The 17,663-nt window shown below is 59.3% G+C and overlaps 3 protein-coding genes across 7 annotated transcripts; 2 read left to right on the top strand and 1 right to left on the bottom strand.

Annotated features, from left to right (window-relative positions):
* Positions 1-1,096: 1,096 nt before the first annotated feature.
* Positions 1,097-5,773, top strand: B3GAT3 (beta-1,3-glucuronyltransferase 3). Its single transcript, XM_003993513.6, has 5 exons — positions 1,097-1,286; positions 2,413-2,587; positions 4,050-4,410; positions 4,625-4,915; positions 5,272-5,773. Exons 1-5 carry the CDS (start codon positions 1,205-1,207, stop codon positions 5,368-5,370), a joined length of 1,008 nt encoding a protein of 335 aa, XP_003993562.1. The 5' UTR covers positions 1,097-1,204; the 3' UTR covers positions 5,371-5,773.
* Positions 5,774-5,922: 149 nt separating this feature from the next.
* ROM1 (retinal outer segment membrane protein 1) lies at positions 5,923-7,925 on the bottom strand. The gene is made up of 3 exons (XM_003993512.6): positions 7,187-7,925; positions 6,547-6,793; positions 5,923-6,431 (listed from the first exon to the last, which is right to left on the bottom strand). Exons 1-3 carry the CDS (start codon positions 7,774-7,776, stop codon positions 6,213-6,215), a joined length of 1,056 nt encoding a protein of 351 aa, XP_003993561.2. The 5' UTR covers positions 7,777-7,925; the 3' UTR covers positions 5,923-6,212.
* Positions 7,926-8,379: 454 nt separating this feature from the next.
* EML3 (EMAP like 3) lies at positions 8,380-17,659 on the top strand. 5 transcript variants are annotated; one of them, XM_023239948.2, is made up of 22 exons: positions 8,380-8,616; positions 9,442-9,613; positions 9,688-9,939; positions 10,037-10,150; positions 11,193-11,260; positions 11,426-11,549; positions 11,770-11,940; positions 12,138-12,207; positions 12,295-12,405; positions 12,651-12,746; positions 13,130-13,285; positions 13,441-13,582; positions 14,006-14,157; positions 14,240-14,365; positions 14,449-14,580; positions 15,049-15,116; positions 15,603-15,691; positions 15,763-15,860; positions 15,990-16,077; positions 16,603-16,701; positions 17,109-17,129; positions 17,221-17,659. In XM_023239948.2, the coding sequence occupies exons 1-22, from the start codon at positions 8,595-8,597 to the stop codon at positions 17,571-17,573; spliced, it is 2,724 nt and encodes a 907-aa protein (XP_023095716.1). In that variant the 5' UTR covers positions 8,380-8,594; the 3' UTR covers positions 17,574-17,659. The 5 variants fall into 5 exon arrangements, with proteins under 5 accessions (XP_023095716.1, XP_023095713.1, XP_023095714.1 ...); XM_023239945.2 differs by having other exon boundaries at positions 16,999-17,129; XM_023239946.2 differs by having other exon boundaries at positions 9,685-9,939.
* The last annotated feature ends 4 nt before the right edge of the window (positions 17,660-17,663 follow it).

Here is a 17,663-nt window from a genome sequence, read left to right as displayed (position 1 = left end):
TGAGATCTCCCTCTCTGCCCCTCCCTTGCTCACACTCTCTCAAAAATAAATAATAAATAATAATAATAAAAAAAAAATAGTGGTGACCAGAGCTGATAGGGTCCCTCTTGAATAGAAACAGCTATTTAGTCTGATGCTCTCACGAATTCCCCATTGTTTCAGCGATGGGAAATAGTTCTCTCCATTTTGTAGACTGACGACCAGTCTCAGATTATTTTATAAGAAACTATAGGATTTTTTTTTTTTTTTTCAGGGAAAATGACTCCTCAGGAAGGCTTGTGCCTATGAATAGTTAGGGGATGTGTCCTTGGAATGCTCAGTTCAAGAAATACATGTATTTTTATTTATTTTGAGAGCGCAAGTGGGACAGGGGCAGAGAGGGAGAGAATCCCAAGCAGCCCACACTGTCAGCCCAGAGCCCATGGCAGGGCTCAAACCACCAACTGTGAGATCACGACTTGAGCCAAAGTTGGACGCTTAACCATCAAGAACTATTTCCAGTTTTTTGGGAGGTGGCCCACTGCCTTGCACCCCACTCCCTACTCCCCCCTACCCTGCCCCCTATTGTCACCTGTTTAAGAAATGGTCAGAGCAAACAGTACAGATCTAGAAGGGGCAGCATACTGCATCATGGCAATTTCGCAGTTTTTGCCAACCTTGGTTACTTGTCTGTAAAATGGGGACAATACCACCTATGTCAGGATTCTAGTGAGGAATGCATGACAGACACCCAGAGCACAGGCCTGGCACGTGAGAAGTCCCAGATTTCATTCATTCGTGTGACGAGTGTTTGTTAAACTATTACTGGGTGCTGTGACTGATGAATGAATGAAAATAAGGAGGAAGTCTAGACACAGGGACGGGCGCTCAAGGGGAAGGTTTCAACGTCGCTCCCACCAGGCTTCTGACTGCCCGCCACGCGAGCGCGACACGCCGGATATGACGTCACCCACTCCCGTGGTTCCCAGAACTAGGCTGTGGGACCGGAAATTAACCCGGGGGGCGGTGTGCAGACTGACCGGAAGTGGGCACGGGCGGGCGCTGTCGGCCCCAGCTCCCGGGAGCCGGTGGAGACGAGCGTGAGGAAGGCGGGACGCGGGGCGGGGCCGCTGCAGGGGCGGGGTCTGCAGGCTGGCGGGTGGGGGGCGGGGACCCCTCGTGTCCCCGGGACCCCGCCTGCCCGGGCGCCGGCGGCGGCACGGCCATGAAGCTGAAGCTGAAGAACGTGTTTCTCGCCTACTTCCTGGTGTCGATCGCCGGCCTCCTCTACGCGCTGGTGCAGCTCGGTGAGCGGGGCGGGGCGGGGGTGCGGCGGGCCCGTCCGAGGGCGCCAGCCGCCTTGCATCCCGCCCTGGGGATGAGCCCCCGCGCAGACACCATTCAGCCGGCTCGGCCCTCCGACAGCCCTCTGCGGCCGCCGGGCGCACTCCCCTCTCTAGAACGCACCGCGGCTTCCCACCGCACCTCGGATGAGATGCAGACTCCTTCCCAGAGTCCGCAAGGCCCCGCATGATCTGTTGCCGTCCTCCTTTCCAACCCCATCTCCTTCCCCACTCGCTCGCTCTGCTCCGGCCACACAAGCTGCATGACAGTTTCTCGAAAAGCCCACGCTCATTGCTGCCTCAAGCTCTTAACCTGTGCCTTCTGGCTGCAGTGCTTTTCTCCCAGCTCTTTCCTGGCCGCCTCTTTCTCATCCTTCAGGTCTCAGCTCAAATGTCACCGCCTCAGAGAGGCCTTCCCTGACCACCTTAGCTAGATTAACTCTTCTTTTTTCTGGATTCTCTTTTATTCTCTATCTTAACTGTTTCCTTCGTGGCCCTTATCACAATTTGTAATGATTTTACTAATGTGTTTCTTTGCTCGGTGTCTGCCTCCTCCACTAAACTGAAAGCTCCGCGAAGGCAGGGACCATGTCTGCTTTACTCCCTGCTGTATCCCCAGCACCTAAGGCTGTGCCTTCTACGAGGAGCATTCAATAAATATTTATCCAATAACGGAATCAATGAATTTTATGAGTCTTTGGTTACATAGCCAAGGGAACAGATTGAATGTTGCCTCTTACTCGGAGATTTAGAGACCAGGCTTTGATCCTCAGGTATTTAAAAGACTGCCCTGTTTCAGGAGATTGGCTTCTTTATGGCTCCAGAAGGCAACATTAGGACCAGCAGGTAGAAGGGATGGAGGCAGATGATCAGCTCGATATCGGAATGAAAGCTGCAACAGATGGAATGTATTGAAGTTGGAGAGGGCTGCTGATTGAGACCACCAGGGAGGGATGTAGAAGAGGCTGTCGGGGAAGTTGTCAGGAGATGACTGCACTGGCTAGGAGTTGAACGAGAAGGTTATGCCCCTCTGGGATGCTCAACGTGCTGTGTGTGGTTCTCTGCCCCCATCCCTGCTTCCTGGGACCAGGCCAGCCATGTGACTGCCTCCCTCCCCTGCGGGCAGCAGCAGAACAGCTTCGGCAGAAGGATCTGAGGATTTCCCAGCTGCAGGCTGATCTCCGTCGCCCACCCCCTGCCCCTGCCCAGCCCCCCGAACCTGAGGCCCTGCCTACTATCTATGTTGTTACCCCCACCTACGCCAGGTACGGGCTCTGGTAGGCCCAGGAGGCCTGGCACTGGCCAGGAGGTGGGGGTTGGGGAGGAGTCTGGGGAGTCACCGGGCCAGGGGGTGTTTCTCAAACTAGGGCATGCCAAGTGACAGGATAAATGAGCCACATCTTTCCTCAAAGGTGTGTGAGAAAATGGTTGTTTTTCCATTGAAATGGACAGGGGTACACTGTGAAATCGAATACACAGCTCCTGCCAAAGTTTAAGGTAGAGCCAGATAGTTTCAAAGAGACGTTGAGCTTGCCCGAGTTCACTCTCTCTCAGGGATCCTTTGGGGAGAAAGCTTGAGCTCCCCTGACTCAATTGAAATAGAAAAGGCCTTGGCCTTATGTCACACCAGTTACGCCAGCTGTGATTTACAGTGTGTTTACTCTCTACCAGGCACTGTGCTAAGGGCTCTCCTTTCTTTCTTTTTTTTTTTTAATTTTTAATGTTTATTTATTTCTGAGACAGAGAGAGACAGAGCATGAGTGGGGGAAGGGCAGAGAGAGAGAGAGAGGGAGACACAGAATCCGAAGCAGGCTCCAGGCTCTGAGCTGTCAGCGCAGGGCCCAACGCGGGGCTCGAACTCACAAACCGTGAGATCATGACCCGAGCCAAAGTCAGTCGCTCAACCGACTGAGCCACCCAGGCACTCCTACTTTTTTTTTTTTTTTAATTTTTTTTTATTAAAATATAGCTTTATTATTGATACAAACCAACTGGGGAACATGGTTTTGGGTCCGTCGCTAAAGAGCCTACTAACTCCTCCCTGGAATCAGATGGCTGACCCATCTAGGCACAGCCAGCTGTCAACCCCGTCCCCTTACACACATGCAGCACCAACCCTGGGACAGACAGACTGATCTGAAGAAGGATCAAGAAGCCTAGAAGGATAAACTGGGCCACACCTTCCCAGTTTCTTGTCTAAACTCTGGAAAATTCCCTGGAGAGGAAGGAGGCAAAGGACTCCTCTAAATACCTCTATCTGGAAACCCAAGCACAGGAGGAAGAGGACCTGGTCCTAAGGGTATTTTAGAAAGTCATTATAATTTAATCTTCAAGATGACATTGTTGTAAAGTACCGTTCATCCCATTTGATAGCAGAGGAAACAGGTTTGGGGAGATCTGACCCATTTCCCCCCAGTGTCTTACGTAATAAGTAACAGAACTGGCATTCAAACCCAGAGCTGTCTGATTCCAAAGCCTGTGCCCCTTAACGTGTAGTCTCTCACAGCCAGAGCCCTTGGGTTGAGGTGAGTGACAGACACGGGCTGTACGAACAGGGGAGGTGAATGAATGCAGTGTGAAATTGACAAGCGAGAAAAGGAGTTTGGATATTGGCTGGGGAAAGACCACGGGGGATACTAGAAGGGGCTCAGGAGAAGCTATGCATACTGGCTGGAGTGAGTAAACGGTGCCCACCCCTCGCCCTCCTCTTCGTCTCTCCCCCTGCAGGCTGGTGCAAAAAGCAGAGCTTGTGCGGCTGTCCCAGACGCTGAGCCTGGTGCCCCGGCTGCACTGGCTGCTGGTGGAGGATGCTGAAGGCCCCACCCCATTGGTCTCTGGGCTGCTGGCGGCCTCGGGCCTCCTCTTCACACACCTGGCAGTCCTCACCCCCAAGGCCCAGCGGCTCAGGGAGGGTGAGCCAGGCTGGGTTCGGCCCCGTGGTGTAGAACAACGGAACAGGGCCCTGGACTGGCTCCGGAGAGGAGGGGGCGCCGTCGGGGGAGAGAAGGACCCCCCCCCAGCCGGCACCCGGGGAGTCGTATACTTTGCTGATGATGACAACACCTACAGCCGGGAGCTCTTTGAAGAGGTGAGCACCGGAGGTGGAGGTTTGGGGGGGGGGGCAGATCGGGAGAGAGGCCAGGCGGGGCCAGCTTTGCCTGTTGCCCTGGTTACCAGTGTTGCTCTAGGCTGCTGTGTGAGGAGGGGGAGCAGTGGGCCAGAGTGACCCCAGCGGTCCTTCCTGCTGCTCCCTTGTCCCTGGGCCACCCCGTGTCTGTTTCGTCTCTTCTGACCTCTCATAGATGCGCTGGACCCGTGGTGTCTCGGTGTGGCCTGTGGGGCTGGTAGGCGGCCTGCGATTTGAGGGCCCTCGGGTACAGGATGGCCGGGTTGTGGGCTTCCACACGGCATGGGAGCCCAACAGGCCCTTTCCAGTGGATATGGCAGGATTCGCTGTTGCCCTGCCCTTGCTGTTGGCAAAGCCCAACGCCCAGTTTGATGCTACTGCTCCCCGGGGCCACCTGGAGAGCAGTCTCCTGAGCCACCTCGTGGATCCCAAGGACCTGGAGCCGCGAGCTGCTAACTGCACTCGGGTAAGGGATGAAGGTGGGCAGAACTCCGGCTTTGGGATACGGCAAGGTGATGGGGGGAAAGTGGAGTAAGGCCTTGGGGAGGAGGATCACAGGGTGGGTGTTTGAACCACAAGGGACCTTCCAGGGCCCGGACTCAACCTTGCCGCCAGCACTACTGCAGGGGAAGCTGGGAGCCAGGGAAGGAAAGTGGTCCCCTGGGCACCCATGTAGCACAGAGCGGGTGAGGGGCCTCTATTTTAGAGGCACTAAAGCCTCCTGCCATTCACGCTTTGGAGCCAACGCTGTGTGTGTAGAGGGGGTGAGTGGGTCCACTCTACACAGAGGGCCCAGTTCTAACCGAAAGCCTCCTGGGACAGGTTCTGGTGTGGCATACGCGGACGGAGAAGCCCAAGATGAAGCAGGAGGAGCAGTTGCAGCGGCAGGGCCGAGGCTCAGACCCAGCTGTCGAGGTGTGATGGCAGGCCCCACCCTGACTACCACCTCCTCAGGCACAGACCTGGCGGACTGGGCCCCTGGCCTGCCCAGGATCCGGTTTTCCTAGTCCTGACCCCTCAGAGCCGGGGCGGTGGCCCCTCTGCCCCCTCAGCCCCAGGGCATGGCCCAGCTGCTTCGCCCCTCCCCCAGCCCTGCCATGTGGCACTGCCCACAGGCTGGGGACAAGCAGCCCTTGTATTGAGCCAGGTCAGCCCTGTCTGGGGCGGAGCAGGACAGGCACTCAGGAGGGAGGGCTGCTGAGCAACCGGGCAACTCACTGGGGCTGGGCATGCCCTGGGGGGCTGGAGGAGCTGGGCTGGACCCTCCCCACCTGAGCATGCTGACCCCCTCTCCTACCTCCAGAATAAAAGATCTCAAGCTGGAGGGGCCTGTGGTTTCCTTCATTCCACACATTCTGGCTCTTGCATTTGAGATCCTTCCCAGAGTCGAAACCCAGGAGTCCTGGCTTCTCTACCAGACAGAAATCAATTCTCCCAGGGCCCCCCAACCCCCTCGAAAGGAAGATCGGTGGCTTCAGTGCAAAAAGCTTTATTGAGTCTCTGTGCCAGGAGCAGTCGCCAGCCCTTCCCGTGTCGCTTTCCCATCACCCTGTGTTTTCTCTGTTCCCCGCTGGTTCCAGCCGCAGGGGCTAAGCCCCGGCCACCTAGTTTTCCTGCCGCCCCCAGTCCAGCTCGGTGACTATCCTGAACCCCTCTAATCCCAGGGACCCCCCCTCCCCCACCTGGAGCCTTGGTATGGAGTTGTGAGGTTTTCAGTGTTTGTCCATCCCTCCCCTTCCCCCCTCCCATTCCCCATCAGGCCACTAGGCCTCAGGTGGACCCTCCTTAGGAGGTGCCTCTTCCGGTGGGGTCTCCTCAGGTGCCGGCCTGTGAGCAACCCCTCCCTGTCGCCACGCTGTTTGCAGCATGTCCTTCAGCCCGCTGGGAAAGAGGTAGCCCTGGGTCTCTCCCTCCCCATCGATGACTCCTCCGAGCCCTTCCAGTGCTGTCTGCAGGTACCGCAGGCCCAGGAGCACCAGAGTCTGGGGGAAAAGCAAAGGGAAAGAGGTCAGTGAGGGTCCACCGCCCCAGGGGCCAGAGCTGGAGGCAGCGAGGAGGCCCAGGTGGAGGCAGCCCTCAGACACTTTGCTGACTCACCTGCAGCAGGAAGGTGACAGCCAGCATGCTGCCCAGCGTGCTCGCCAAACCCTGCAGGTGCCCCAGCAGCACCCCGTGGCATCCTTGCGCCCAGAGGTTTAGGTTGGGCTGACGGGGATCAAAGAGCGGGTGGGCATGGGGGTCTGAGAGCCGGTTTTGCAGGCAAGGTCTGGGTGAGTGGGGGTTGCAGCAGGAGAAAGGGACACCGTCGATCAGATACAGGCCCTCCACGTTGCTCTGGATGCGGCTGCAAAGGGAGGGGGCAGGGGAGTTAGGGCGTCTGGAAGTCGAGATCTGGAGGAAAGGTTGCCGGGCACAGGAATGGAGAAGGGAGACAGGAAAAAGACCTTCACTGACTGGTTTGCTGTGTGCCGGGCGTGCATAATTCATTTATCCTCACAATAAGTCTGTAAGATCGGTCCCATTAGCTCCATTCTACAAATGAGGAAATGGGCCCAGAGCTGTTTGGTAACATGCCCTGGGTCACACACCTGATAGAATAGCAGATCTGTAACCCATTCTCTCGATCACTAGGCTCTATTTACTTCCTATCTGGGTAAGGTGGGTTTCAAGGGATGGGGAGGAGGAAAAGGAGGGGAAGGAGGCCAGGAGGAGGGGGGCAGGGGAATAAGACACTCACTCCACCACGTCCTGGTCATTGGGATCCAAGTAACGGCTGCTGACCCACTGGACCCCAAACCAATCCTTGTACCCGTGGCGCCCGCAGCAGTGGTGCCTCAGCTGCAGCTCATCCAACAGCCGTTTGGCATGACAGTGTCCGGGCACCTCTGTGTCTTTGTAGTGAACCAAGGCAGTCCCCAGGCCCTCCTCCAGCCCTGTGTCCAGACTCCCAGGTAAAGCCAGGGCCAGTCCCAGGGCCAGGACCAGAAGACCCCCGCCCCCAGCAGTGCCAACCACGAGCAGCGGGCCTAGGACCTTCCGCCAGGGAGGGTATTGAGCTGCGTCCAGACTGGCCCTGCTGGTCCCTGCACCCACCAGTCCTGTGCCCAAAGCCACCGCACCAGCTGCCAGGGCAACCCGGGGCAGGGCAGCAAATGGGCAGGAGGGAGCCAAGAAGGTGCTGAGGTGCCACAGCTGGACCTGGAGGTGCCCGCTATAGAGGAGGGTGAGGCCACCGGCCAGCGCCAGCAGCCAGGAGAGGAGCCAGAGCCCCTGTGCCAGACGGATGCGGGGCTGGAGGGGCAGCACCAGGGGCAACACCGGCGCCATCTCCCATCTCTGCCCAAGGGAAAGCAGAGCTCTCAGGGACTAGGGTTGGCCGGCGCAGGGTGCTGAGTCAGCCCAGCCCGGCTTGAGCTGGGCTAATGCCATCCTGACCCCAATACCCTGGGAATCCTCCCACCCCCATCCTTAATAACCCGCTGCCCTGGCCCCTGCCAGCCCCAATTCGAGATGCCTTGGCCTTGCCCCTTAGGAAAAGCCCCGCCCCCGGGCTAAGGGCCCATTTCATGACCCCGCCCCTGCCCCCTCGCGGAAGTGGGGAGGGGCCGGTCGGCTCTGCCCCTAGGGGCTAGGGGCAGGGACTCCGGGACCAGAGAGGACCCCAGGGATTCAGGGGGCGGGGATCCCGGAAGGGCCTGGAGGGCGGAGGCCCAGAGGGGGTCCGGGGGTCAGCGGGTTAGCCCTGCCCGGGGACTGAGCCGCGAGGCCCGGACAGGGAGGGGTTACCAGGCGGCCCGGCCCCCCCCCCTCGTCCCGCCCCCCCTCCCGCGCTTCCTGGCGGCTCCGCGTCCGGCGCCTGTTTGTGCCGCGGCGCTGGGGCCCCGGACGGCCCCGCCACCCCACCCCCGGGAGCCGAGAGCGGCCCCGGGAGAGTCCGAGGCCCCGGCGGGTCCTGGAGCCTGCCGCCCCCGCTCCACAGCGCCCCCTCCAGGCCCTTTCCCCGCGCCCGACAGCGCCCCCGGGGGGTGGCACGGCACCCTTGCGCGCGCGCCCCGGGGTGCTTCCCCTTCCCCTCTCCCTGGCCATGGCCCCGGCGGCTTAGAAGCCTCCTCCGCCGCCGCCGCTCGGAGCAAGCCGGGGGCCGGATGGACGGGGCCGGGGGGCCCGGTGAGTACGGGGCGGGGCGGGCGGCGTGCCCCTTCCCGGAGCGCCGGCCGGTCGGCCGCTGCCAGTGCCCGACGGCTGTCTGGCGGCGTCCCCGCGTGCTCCTCGGCCTCAGGGGTTCTGAGCATCCTCCACTGTTCCTCAGGTCGCTCTCCCTAGTTATTTGGATCTCCTACTGTCATTTCGAACTTCCTCAACGTCATCCTATTCCCCATGCTATTCTGGGCCCCTCGATGTTTCTCTGCCCCCTATGTTATTCCGGGCCTCTTCTCATGGTCTTTCGGGTCGTTTTACTTCTGACCCGTTACCCTGGGACCTTCACTATGACTCCGTCTCCACTGATACCCTCTCCTGTCATTCTCGATCTCTCCTCCTGGTCCTGTGAGCCCTCAGATGACTGTACTCTTCGGGGCGCCCTCTTCTTTTCGCGCCCCCCTTCTCAGTTTCTCTGCCTGCCTTGGAGACCTGAGCTTTGCTCTGGGGTGGGCCGGCATCCCGCGCCGGCGCTGCGCCTCCCTCTGTGGTTCCCACGTTCCTGGGCAGTACTCCATATTTTCCCCCTGGTACTCCATGGTACTCCCTGTCTTTGCGGAGGTTGAGACAGCAGCAGGAAGGGAGCCTTGCCAGGCTCCTCGCCTGCCCTGCCAGAAGGAGGCCCTTGATTCTCTACCACCCGCCTCCTCCCCTCCGGGCCAGCCTCCAAGCCCGGGGCTGCTTGAAGGGGGTAGTCCTATCGGACGAATGCAAGGTCGGAGGGGAGTCAGAATCCCCTCAACCCTTTTCTTCAGGTGGTGGGTACATTCTGAGTGCTTCTTGCCCTTTTCCCAGGTGAGGGCCCTGCTCAGGAGGCCCTGCAGTCCTTGAGCCGGCGGCTTCAGGTGCAGGAGAAGGAGATGGAGCTGGTTAAGGCGGCCCTGGCAGAAGCCCTCCGCCTGCTGCGGCTGCAGGCGCCCCCCAACTCCCTGCAGGACCCTGGCGCCCCAGCTCCTACAAGGGACAGGTAGGCAGGTTGTCACGCCCTCTTCTTCCGAGGGCCTCTGGGGGCATCAGGTTGACTCACTGTCTCCCCAGCAGCCCTGCAGCCCCCCCAGGACTGCCACCCACGTGCAGCCCCTCCTTGGTGAGCCGGGGCACCCAGACGGAGACAGAGGTTGAGATGCAGCCGTCCCCTGGACCCCCTGGCCTGAGCAATGGGCCCCCAGCCCCACAGGGGGGCAGTGAAGAGCCTAGTGGGACCCAGTCTGAAGGAGGGGGCAGCAGCAGCAGTGGTTCCCCTGGCCCCCCAGGGATCCTCAGGCTTGTGCAGCCCCCACAGCGCGCTGACACGTAAGTGTCCTGTGGCAGGGGCCAGGAGGGCCGGCGGAGGGACTGGGAAGCGTGAGGAGAGGGACCGATCTTTACCAGCTCCCTATGCTCCTACCAGGCCACGGAGAAATTCTTCCTCCTCCTCATCCCCCTCAGAGCGGCCTCGGCAGAAACTCTCCCGGAAGGCAGCTTCCTCGGCCAACCTGTTATTGCGGTCAGGGAGCACAGAGAGGTGGGCGAGGCTCCCGCCACCCCCAACCCGCCCCACCCCACGCTCAGGCTCTTGACTTTCCACATCCCTCACCTCACTTCCCTGGGTGGGGTGGGGGGACCTCATCGCCCAACAGGAAGAAAGGAACAAGCCCCCCAGGGGCGCCTGCTGTGTACCCGGCACTGTGCTAAACCCTCGACCTCCTCCGTCTCATTCAGTTCCCACGACACCCTTGGGGGGTAGGTGGTCTCATGCTGTTCATTGTCCAGGCGAGGAAGCAGGCTCAGAGAGGCTAAGTCATTTGTCTCAGGTCACACAGCCAGAACTAGGATCTGAACCCTCCTCTCCCTGACTTCGGTTCCATCGTATCACCACATACCTTCCAGGATTCCGAGAGGTACCAGAAAGCTCTCGCGATTTTCCGGGATGACCGTTTTCGGAGCTTTCCCCCCACTGCCCCTCACCGCCCCCCACCCCACCCCCAACCAGGCTTTATTTCTACAGAGCAAGGGGAAATTCTAGTGGCTGAACATAGTTGTCTCAGAGTCTGTACAGGCCCCAGGACACCTGAGTGTTCATTCTAGCCATGTCCTCGGTTTCCCCTGTATTCTCAGAAGAGAAGTCACTACGTTTTTGATCTAATGACAGCTATCTGTGGAATTCACCTGTTACTTTCCCCTTGAGAGATAAAGACTTCCTTGCTGATCTCCCAGATCCCTGAAAGGCAGGGCTGGTGTACATTCTGGATTCACTTTGGTCCCATTTTACCGATAGAGAAATGAAAAGGTCAACCAGAAGCCTGGTAGTCTAGAGGAAAGGGCTCCCCCCCTGTCATGCTGCCGCACTGGCTCTTACAAGCTTTATGGCCTGAGTCTTCTCATCTCTTACATGGAGCTGAGAGTCCCCATCTACTCTGGGGCCCCGAATGCTCCGAATGCAAACTAAAAGCCTGCAGAGATGACTCTGTAGGTCTCTGGAGTAACCTCCTTTCTTGTGTCCTGCCCTTCCCCACTTAGGTCTTGGGCCCTGACCCCATCCCTATGCTTTTCTCTCTTCCCAACAGCCGTGGGGGGAAAGACCCCCTCTCCAGCCCCGGGGGTCCTGGGTCTCGGAGAAGCAACTACAATTTGGGTACGTACAGAGGAGTGAATAACTTGGATGACAGTGTTAGGGTTTGGGCGACAGCCCTGAGAGCTATTTTGGGGGACCTGTGAGGTGTGGTGGGTAGAGTTCTGCTCTGGCTTTCCTGGAAGGGAGGCTGCAGGGTGGTGGTTGACACCCCCCTTTTCTCTGTAGAAGGCATCTCAGTGAAGATGTTCCTTCGCGGCCGCCCCATTACCATGTACATCCCGTCTGGCATCCGCAGCCTTGAGGAGCTGCCCAGCGGCCCACCCCCGGAGACCCTCAGCCTTGACTGGGTGTATCCTGCCCCCTCCAATCCCCCAGGAACCACCTTAATCATCTTGGGAACCCCCCCTTCTTTATGGTTTCCCCCTGGACCTGCGGGATCAGGGAGCCCTCTGAATCCTCCCCTCCCATCCTCTGCCGATGGTGCTGCCAGCCAGAAGGTCTTCCGTTGCCCCCTCTTCCTCATTCTGCCCTTGATCTGACCCTTTCCTTGACTGTGATCCCCACTCCAGTTACGGGTACAGGGGTCGTGACTCCCGCTCTAATCTGTTTGTGCTGCGCTCTGGGGAGGTGGTCTACTTTATCGCCTGTGTGGTGGTGCTGTACCGGCCCGAGGGAGGCCCAGGGGGTCCTGGAGGTGGCGGCCAGCGACATTACCGGGGCCACACGGACTGTGTTCGATGGTGAGGGGCCTGGGACCTGGGAGTGGGCGGGCGGCTCTAGGCGTGGGGACGGTGGGCTTGGCAGGAGCAGGGTCTGGGTGGGTGTGGAGGAGCAGGAGAGTAGAGTCGCCTTGCTGCTCTGCAAGCATGGAGAAGGTGTCCTGAGGGGTCTTGAGAGACCGACCCCCTTCCCTAGAGTGTCTCCTCCCCCCACTTAGTCTGGCCGTCCACCCCGATGGTGTTCGTGTAGCCTCAGGACAGACAGCTGGAGTGGATAAAGATGGAAAGGTAAGACCAAAGCCCAACACCAGGCAGCCAGGATGAAATTCCAGCCTGCCTTTCCTTCATACCCCTGACCCCCTTCTCCTCTCCCAGCCCCTGCAGCCTGTGGTTCACGTCTGGGACTCAGAGACACTGCTGAAGCTGCAGGAGATTGGACTGGGGGCCTTCGAGCGGGGCGTGGGAGCCCTGGCCTTTTCAGTTGCGGTGAGCTGACCCCAAAGCCTCTAGGCCCCCATCTTCCTTGCCCAGGAACCTCATTCTTGCACTTCCCCGGGAAGCCTCAGAAGTTCTGGCCTTCCTGAACCTGACTCCGCCGGTTCTCCTGAGAAAGGAGCAGGTGTCCCCTTCTCCTGCCCGCTCAACTTGTGATGGCAGCCCTTGCCTAATGACCATGAACCCACAGACTTCTAGGCCTCACTCGGCCCCTCCGATGTGTCCCCCATTCTCAGGATCAGGGTGCTTTTCTTTGTGTGGTGGATGATTCCAATGAGCACATGCTGTCCGTGTGGGACTGCAGCCGGGGCACAAAGCTGGCTGAGATCAAGGTGAGGAGTCCAGGCGGCCTGGCGGGGCACCGTGGTTAGGGACCTGAGGGCAGTGAAGTATAGAGAGCTGCAGACTTACCCATACGTTGACTTCCTTTCTGGCCGGGTCACCTGGAGGAAGCCCCCTAGCCTCTCTGAGGCTGTAAATGGGGATTTCAGAAGTTCTGGCTTCCTGAGGGATAATGTCTTAGGCATCAGGGTGGTTCTGGCATTGTGAGTGACAGGGAGGGGTGCCCTGAGGGGACCAGGGTCTGGGTCCAGAAGGAAGGCTTGTCCTCGGGTTTCAGGATATCAGCAGACCGGCTGTCAGGCTGCAAACTGGAGTCAAGTCAAGTGAAGGTGCTCAGGGCCTGGGGTGGCTGAATCTGGTATCTTCCCTTCAGAGTACAAATGACTCAGTCTTGGCCGTTGGCTTCAGCCCTCGCGACAGCAGCTGCATTGTCACCAGTGGGAAATCGCATGTCCACTTCTGGAACTGGAGTGGAGGAGCAGGGGTTCCTGGGAACGGGACTCTCACCCGGAAACAGGGTGTCTTTGGGGTGAGGCGTGGATGGGTGTGGGGTGGGGGGGGGGGAGGACAGAGTGGAGATGGAAGTATTGGTCTGAATACCTTAGACCCTGATACCACCCAGCTGGCAAGGGTCTGTGACTTTCAGTCTTTGGCCTTCCCTTTGATCTCTGCTCTCTCCCCTAGAAATACAAGAAACCCAAGTTTGTCCCTTGCTTTGTGTTCCTCCCGGATGGGGACATTCTTACGGGGGACTCAGAGGGGAACATTCTCACCTGGGGACGGAGCCTCTCAGATGCCAGGACCCCAGGCAGGGGTGGGGCCAAAGGTATGTGGTTGGGGGTGGCACCTGGGAAGTCTAGTGCCCCAGAGGGTGTCTGTGGGAAACAGAGGATTTTCCTTTTCCTTTTTTTTTTTTTAACCATGAGAATTGATAGATCTCTGTGGACCCTCTAGAAAGGCCGGCTGGCAGGGTAGGGGCGACACGGCTGGGGCTTTGGAGTCTGCCAGATCCTGGGTTCAGATTCCAGTTTTGCCACTAGTTGTGTGGCCTTTAGGAAGTTACCTCGCTTCTTTGAGCCTCGGTTGTTCAGTCTGTAAACTGGGTAAAATAATAGCTGAGGATCAGAGATCACATTCAGTAGGTGCTCAGCGGCTAGGAGTTATTATTGTGTTGTGACGGCCAAGGCTGCCTCTGTTCCCCACTTCCCTGTACCCCCACAGCATGACCCACTCGTGACTTTGCCAACAGAGACCTATGGGATTGTGGCCCAGGCCCATGCTCACGAAGGTTCCATCTTTGCCCTGTGTCTCCGGCGGGATGGGACTGTACTGAGTGGTGGCGGACGGGACCGCCGGCTGGTCCAGTGGGGGCCGGGATTGGTGGCTCTCCAGGAGGCTGAGGTGAGGGCTAGCCTGGGGTCGAAGGAGGGAGTGGGGAGAGGAATGGCCAGGGGGCCCCTGACTTCATGCCACTGTTCTGCAGATTCCTGAACACTTTGGGGCTGTGCGGGCCATTGCTGAGGGGCTGGGCTCCGAGCTGCTGGTGGGAACCACGAAGAATGCATTGCTGAGGGGAGATCTGGCGCAGGGCTTCTCCCCTGTAATCCAGGTTGGAGGGCCAAGGGCTCCAGGGAGGAGGGTGGGAAGTGCTACTGAGGAGGGGCAGAGGTAACAGCCCGTGATCTGCTGCAGGGTCACACGGATGAGCTCTGGGGGCTCTGCACACATCCCTTCCAGAACCGTTTTCTCACCTGTGGCCATGACCGACAACTCTGCCTGTGGGATGGGGAGGGCCATGCGCTGGCCTGGAGCATTGACCTCAAGGTAGAGCCCCGTGTCCCTGGATCCCCAGTGCCACACCCACCATGGCTTTCTGTGGACCCCACTCCTTCCCCAGCATCCCTCTTCCTTCTCCCCAGGGGCAGCCGCTTTGTACTGGTATGGCTGTGTTGGCTACCAAAATCTGCATTCTTCTGTGCGGATGCCTCCAGTGTCCCCTAGGCACTGTCCCCTCCCCCTTGCCCCCAAACCCCCAGACCTCCCTTTGGTCCAGCAACAAATGGTTAATCTCTGGCACAGCCTCCTAGCTCAGTTCTGGTTGTTAAATATGTTGAGTATCGCCTAGTTTAGGCTCCAGTGACACCCTGCCTCCACCCCAGGTCTACTGTCCCTCTCCTCCCTGTCTCATCCTTGGGAGGAGAAGGCTTTGGTGTTACCAACATGACGAGGTGTCTGTCCGGGAACCTTCACTAGGAAGGCATCTTCCTGAATTCACCTTCTCCCCCCTCCCAGGAGACTGGTCTCTGTGCTGACTTCCACCCCAGCGGGGCAGTTGTGGCCGTAGGACTGAACACAGGGAGGTGAGAGGAGCCAGGATTCCTGGGAGGGGAAAGCAGGAGCTTTGGGAAGGGCCCCGGTAATGGGGTGGCAGGGGAGGAGTGTGGCTCAGGAGCCCCAACCGCACCTTCTCGTTTCTCATTGCTTTTCTCTGCAGCCCAGGCCTCCCCTGCTCTGCTTGTGGCAACTGTCATCACACCCAGCCACTCTCCCCTCTGAGCCTTAGGATAGAAAAGCTGTGGGGGATAGGAGGGACATGGGAGAGACTGACACAGGGAAGCGACAGGCTTACAGACTCCATAAGGTTCCTGTATTCTTTTCTTAGAGGCATCAGAAGCCCCTCACCCTTTCTCTCTCCTTAGCGTCTTCCGATCTCCTGGCATAAGAATGCAGCGGCAACCCGTCTACACCACAGCCTTTCTGTTGGCGTCTCTGACGCTCTCCAACTTGCCAACCCCGTTGCCCGGGATGGGTAACCTCACACCTGCTTTCCGCCCCCTCCCTTCCAGGTGGCTGGTTTTGGACACAGAGACCAGAGAGATCGTGTCTGATGTCACTGATGGCAATGAGCAGCTCTCAGTGGTCCGGTACAGCCCAGGTGGGAGCCACCCCCACCCTGGACCCAGACCTGTCCCTGGCCCTTCCCTCTCTGAGTGACTGTCTTTATAGATGGGTTGTACCTGGCCATCGGTTCCCATGACAACATGATCTACATCTATAGCGTTTCCAGTGAGGGTGCCAAGTCCAGCCGCTTTGGCCGCTGTGTGGTGAGGAAGCCGGGGTGGAGGGTGGGGCATTGCCATAGCAGGTAAACTGGAAGGGCTCTCATGCACTAAGGGGGACCTGGGGATGGGAAATGGTAGCTACATTTTTAGTCTCTTGACCCTTGCTCCCAGGGTCACTCCAGCTTCATCACTCACCTTGACTGGTCCAAAGATGGGAATTTCATCATGTCCAATTCTGGGGACTATGAGATCCTTTACTGTGAGTGGCTGTAGGGGAAAGCATGGGGAATGGGTAATCGGCTGGGTTTTGTTTCGGGGTGGGAGGCTCCTGGTTGGGAGGGGACGAAGAGTATGTAGGCAGCTCCAGGTAGAGATGGGGCTGAAGTGGAGTTGGAATTGTTCAGGTAGGAGAAATATTGTGAATTGAAAAACCCTGCACAGTTTTACACCATGCCTTTCCCCACGAGGACTTGAGGGAGTTGAGGAACGTGCTAGGAAAAGATTGTTTTAGGACAAGTTTCTCAGCAGGTGTGGAGGAATTGACTTAGCCAGGGAGGAAGAACTGATGAGAAGCTGTTAGGGGAACTTCAGAACTTCAGGATTCAGGAAGTGCATGGGGCTGGGTTTTGCCCTGGGCTGAGGGCTACCAAGGTGACCAGATCTCATGCCATTACCTCAAGTTAGTCCTTCCAACCTACCCTTCCCGGTCAGTGGGTCGGTGGGTCGGTGTCTTGGCAACCGAGGGCAGGGGGAGAGCTGAGTTGGGTGGGTTCCCTCCCCCCAGGGGACGTGGCTGGAGGCTGCAAGCTGCTGAGAAATCGCTATGAGAGCCGAGACCGGGAGTGGGCCACCTACACGTGCGTGCTGGGCTTCCATGTCTATGGTGAGCAGGGCCTCTGAACCTTGCGGGTGGGGTGGGGTGGGGTGGGGTGTGCGGGGTAAGGTGGAGCCCGCACTGGGCTCGGAATGCTGGGCATGTGGCAGAGGGGTGGGTGTCAAGAAACCGGCAGATCCAGCCCAGGAGGCCCCTCTGGCCCTCGGTGGCTGCCGGGACCGGGAAGGATTGCCTGGAACGCGGCCGGTGGGCGGCCTCGGCTGCCTGACCGCCGGAAACGGTGCGGAGCCTGGGCCGTGGGTGGCCGCGGGGAGGAGGCCATACTGAGGCCGGCTGCTGTGCTAGGCGTGTGGCCAGACGGCTCGGATGGCACCGACATCAACTCCCTGTGCCGCTCCCACAACGAGCGAGTGGTGGCCGTGGCCGACGACTTCTGCAAAGTGCACCTGTTCCAGTACCCGTGCGCGCGCGCCAAGGTGAGGCCTCCAGGGGCCTCTGGGGCCTGGCGGGCGGGGGCCGGGTCCAGGGCTCCCCGGCCACCGCAGCTCGGTCTTCTTTCCCGCCCAGGCTCCGAGCCTCGTGTACGGCGGCCACGGCAGCCACGTGACCAGCGTCCGGTTCACGCACGACGACTCGCACCTCATCTCGCTGGGCGGCAAGGACGCCAGCATCTTCCAGTGGCGAGTGCTGGGCGCTGGGGGCGCGGGGCCGGCGCCCGCCACGCCCTCTCGAACCCCCTCCCTGTCCCCCGCCTCCTCTCTCGATGTCTGACCGCTGCCGGAGGGGAGCCACCGGCCCTGCGGCGCGGCCCCGCCCACCCGAAACCCCCAGGACCAGGGGCCGACTTTTCCTCGACTTCGAGACATTCCCGATCGCGCGTTTCCCTGGAGGGGGCGAACGGCACCCCGCACACACTGTAGAGACCCGCTGGCTGAGCCGGGCAGCCCCAGCCTGGGCCCTGACTCCTGCCGCCTGCTGAGGGGCAATAAACCAAAAGCAAAGTCGCCTCC

This window comes from Felis catus, chromosome D1 (assembly GCF_018350175.1).
Source record: "Felis catus isolate Fca126 chromosome D1, F.catus_Fca126_mat1.0, whole genome shotgun sequence".
In the NCBI taxonomy this organism is placed as follows: domain Eukaryota; kingdom Metazoa; phylum Chordata; class Mammalia; order Carnivora; family Felidae; genus Felis; species Felis catus.
The sequence above is the reverse complement of the archived record's forward strand: the minus strand, read 5'-3'. Positions and strand labels throughout refer to the sequence as shown.

Bases quoted from the DNA above. Each gene is read 5' to 3' on its own strand.
- EML3 (XM_023239946.2), top strand. From the start codon at position 8,595: ATGGACGGGGCCGGGGGGCCCG. The intron at 12,208-12,294 runs GTAAGACCAAAG...CTCCTCTCCCAG, and splicing joins GAGTGGATAAAGATGGAAAG to CCCCTGCAGCCTGTGGTTCA. The intron at 17,130-17,220 runs GTGAGGCCTCCA...TTTCCCGCCCAG, and splicing joins ACCCGTGCGCGCGCGCCAAG to GCTCCGAGCCTCGTGTACGG.
- B3GAT3 (XM_003993513.6), top strand. From the start codon at position 1,205: ATGAAGCTGAAGCTGAAGAACGTGTTTCTCGCCTACTTCCTGGTGTCG. The intron at 4,411-4,624 runs GTGAGCACCGGA...GACCTCTCATAG, and splicing joins GCCGGGAGCTCTTTGAAGAG to ATGCGCTGGACCCGTGGTGT. The intron at 4,916-5,271 runs GTAAGGGATGAA...CTCCTGGGACAG, and splicing joins GAGCTGCTAACTGCACTCGG to GTTCTGGTGTGGCATACGCG.
- ROM1 (XM_003993512.6), bottom strand. From the start codon at position 7,776: ATGGCGCCGGTGTTGCCCCTGGTGCTGCCCCTCCAGCCCCGCATCCGT. The intron at 6,794-7,186 runs GTGAGTGTCTTA...CTCCCTTTGCAG, and splicing joins AATGACCAGGACGTGGTGGA to CCGCATCCAGAGCAACGTGG. The intron at 6,432-6,546 runs GTGAGTCAGCAA...CTTTTCCCCCAG, and splicing joins CTGTCACCTTCCTGCTGCAG to ACTCTGGTGCTCCTGGGCCT.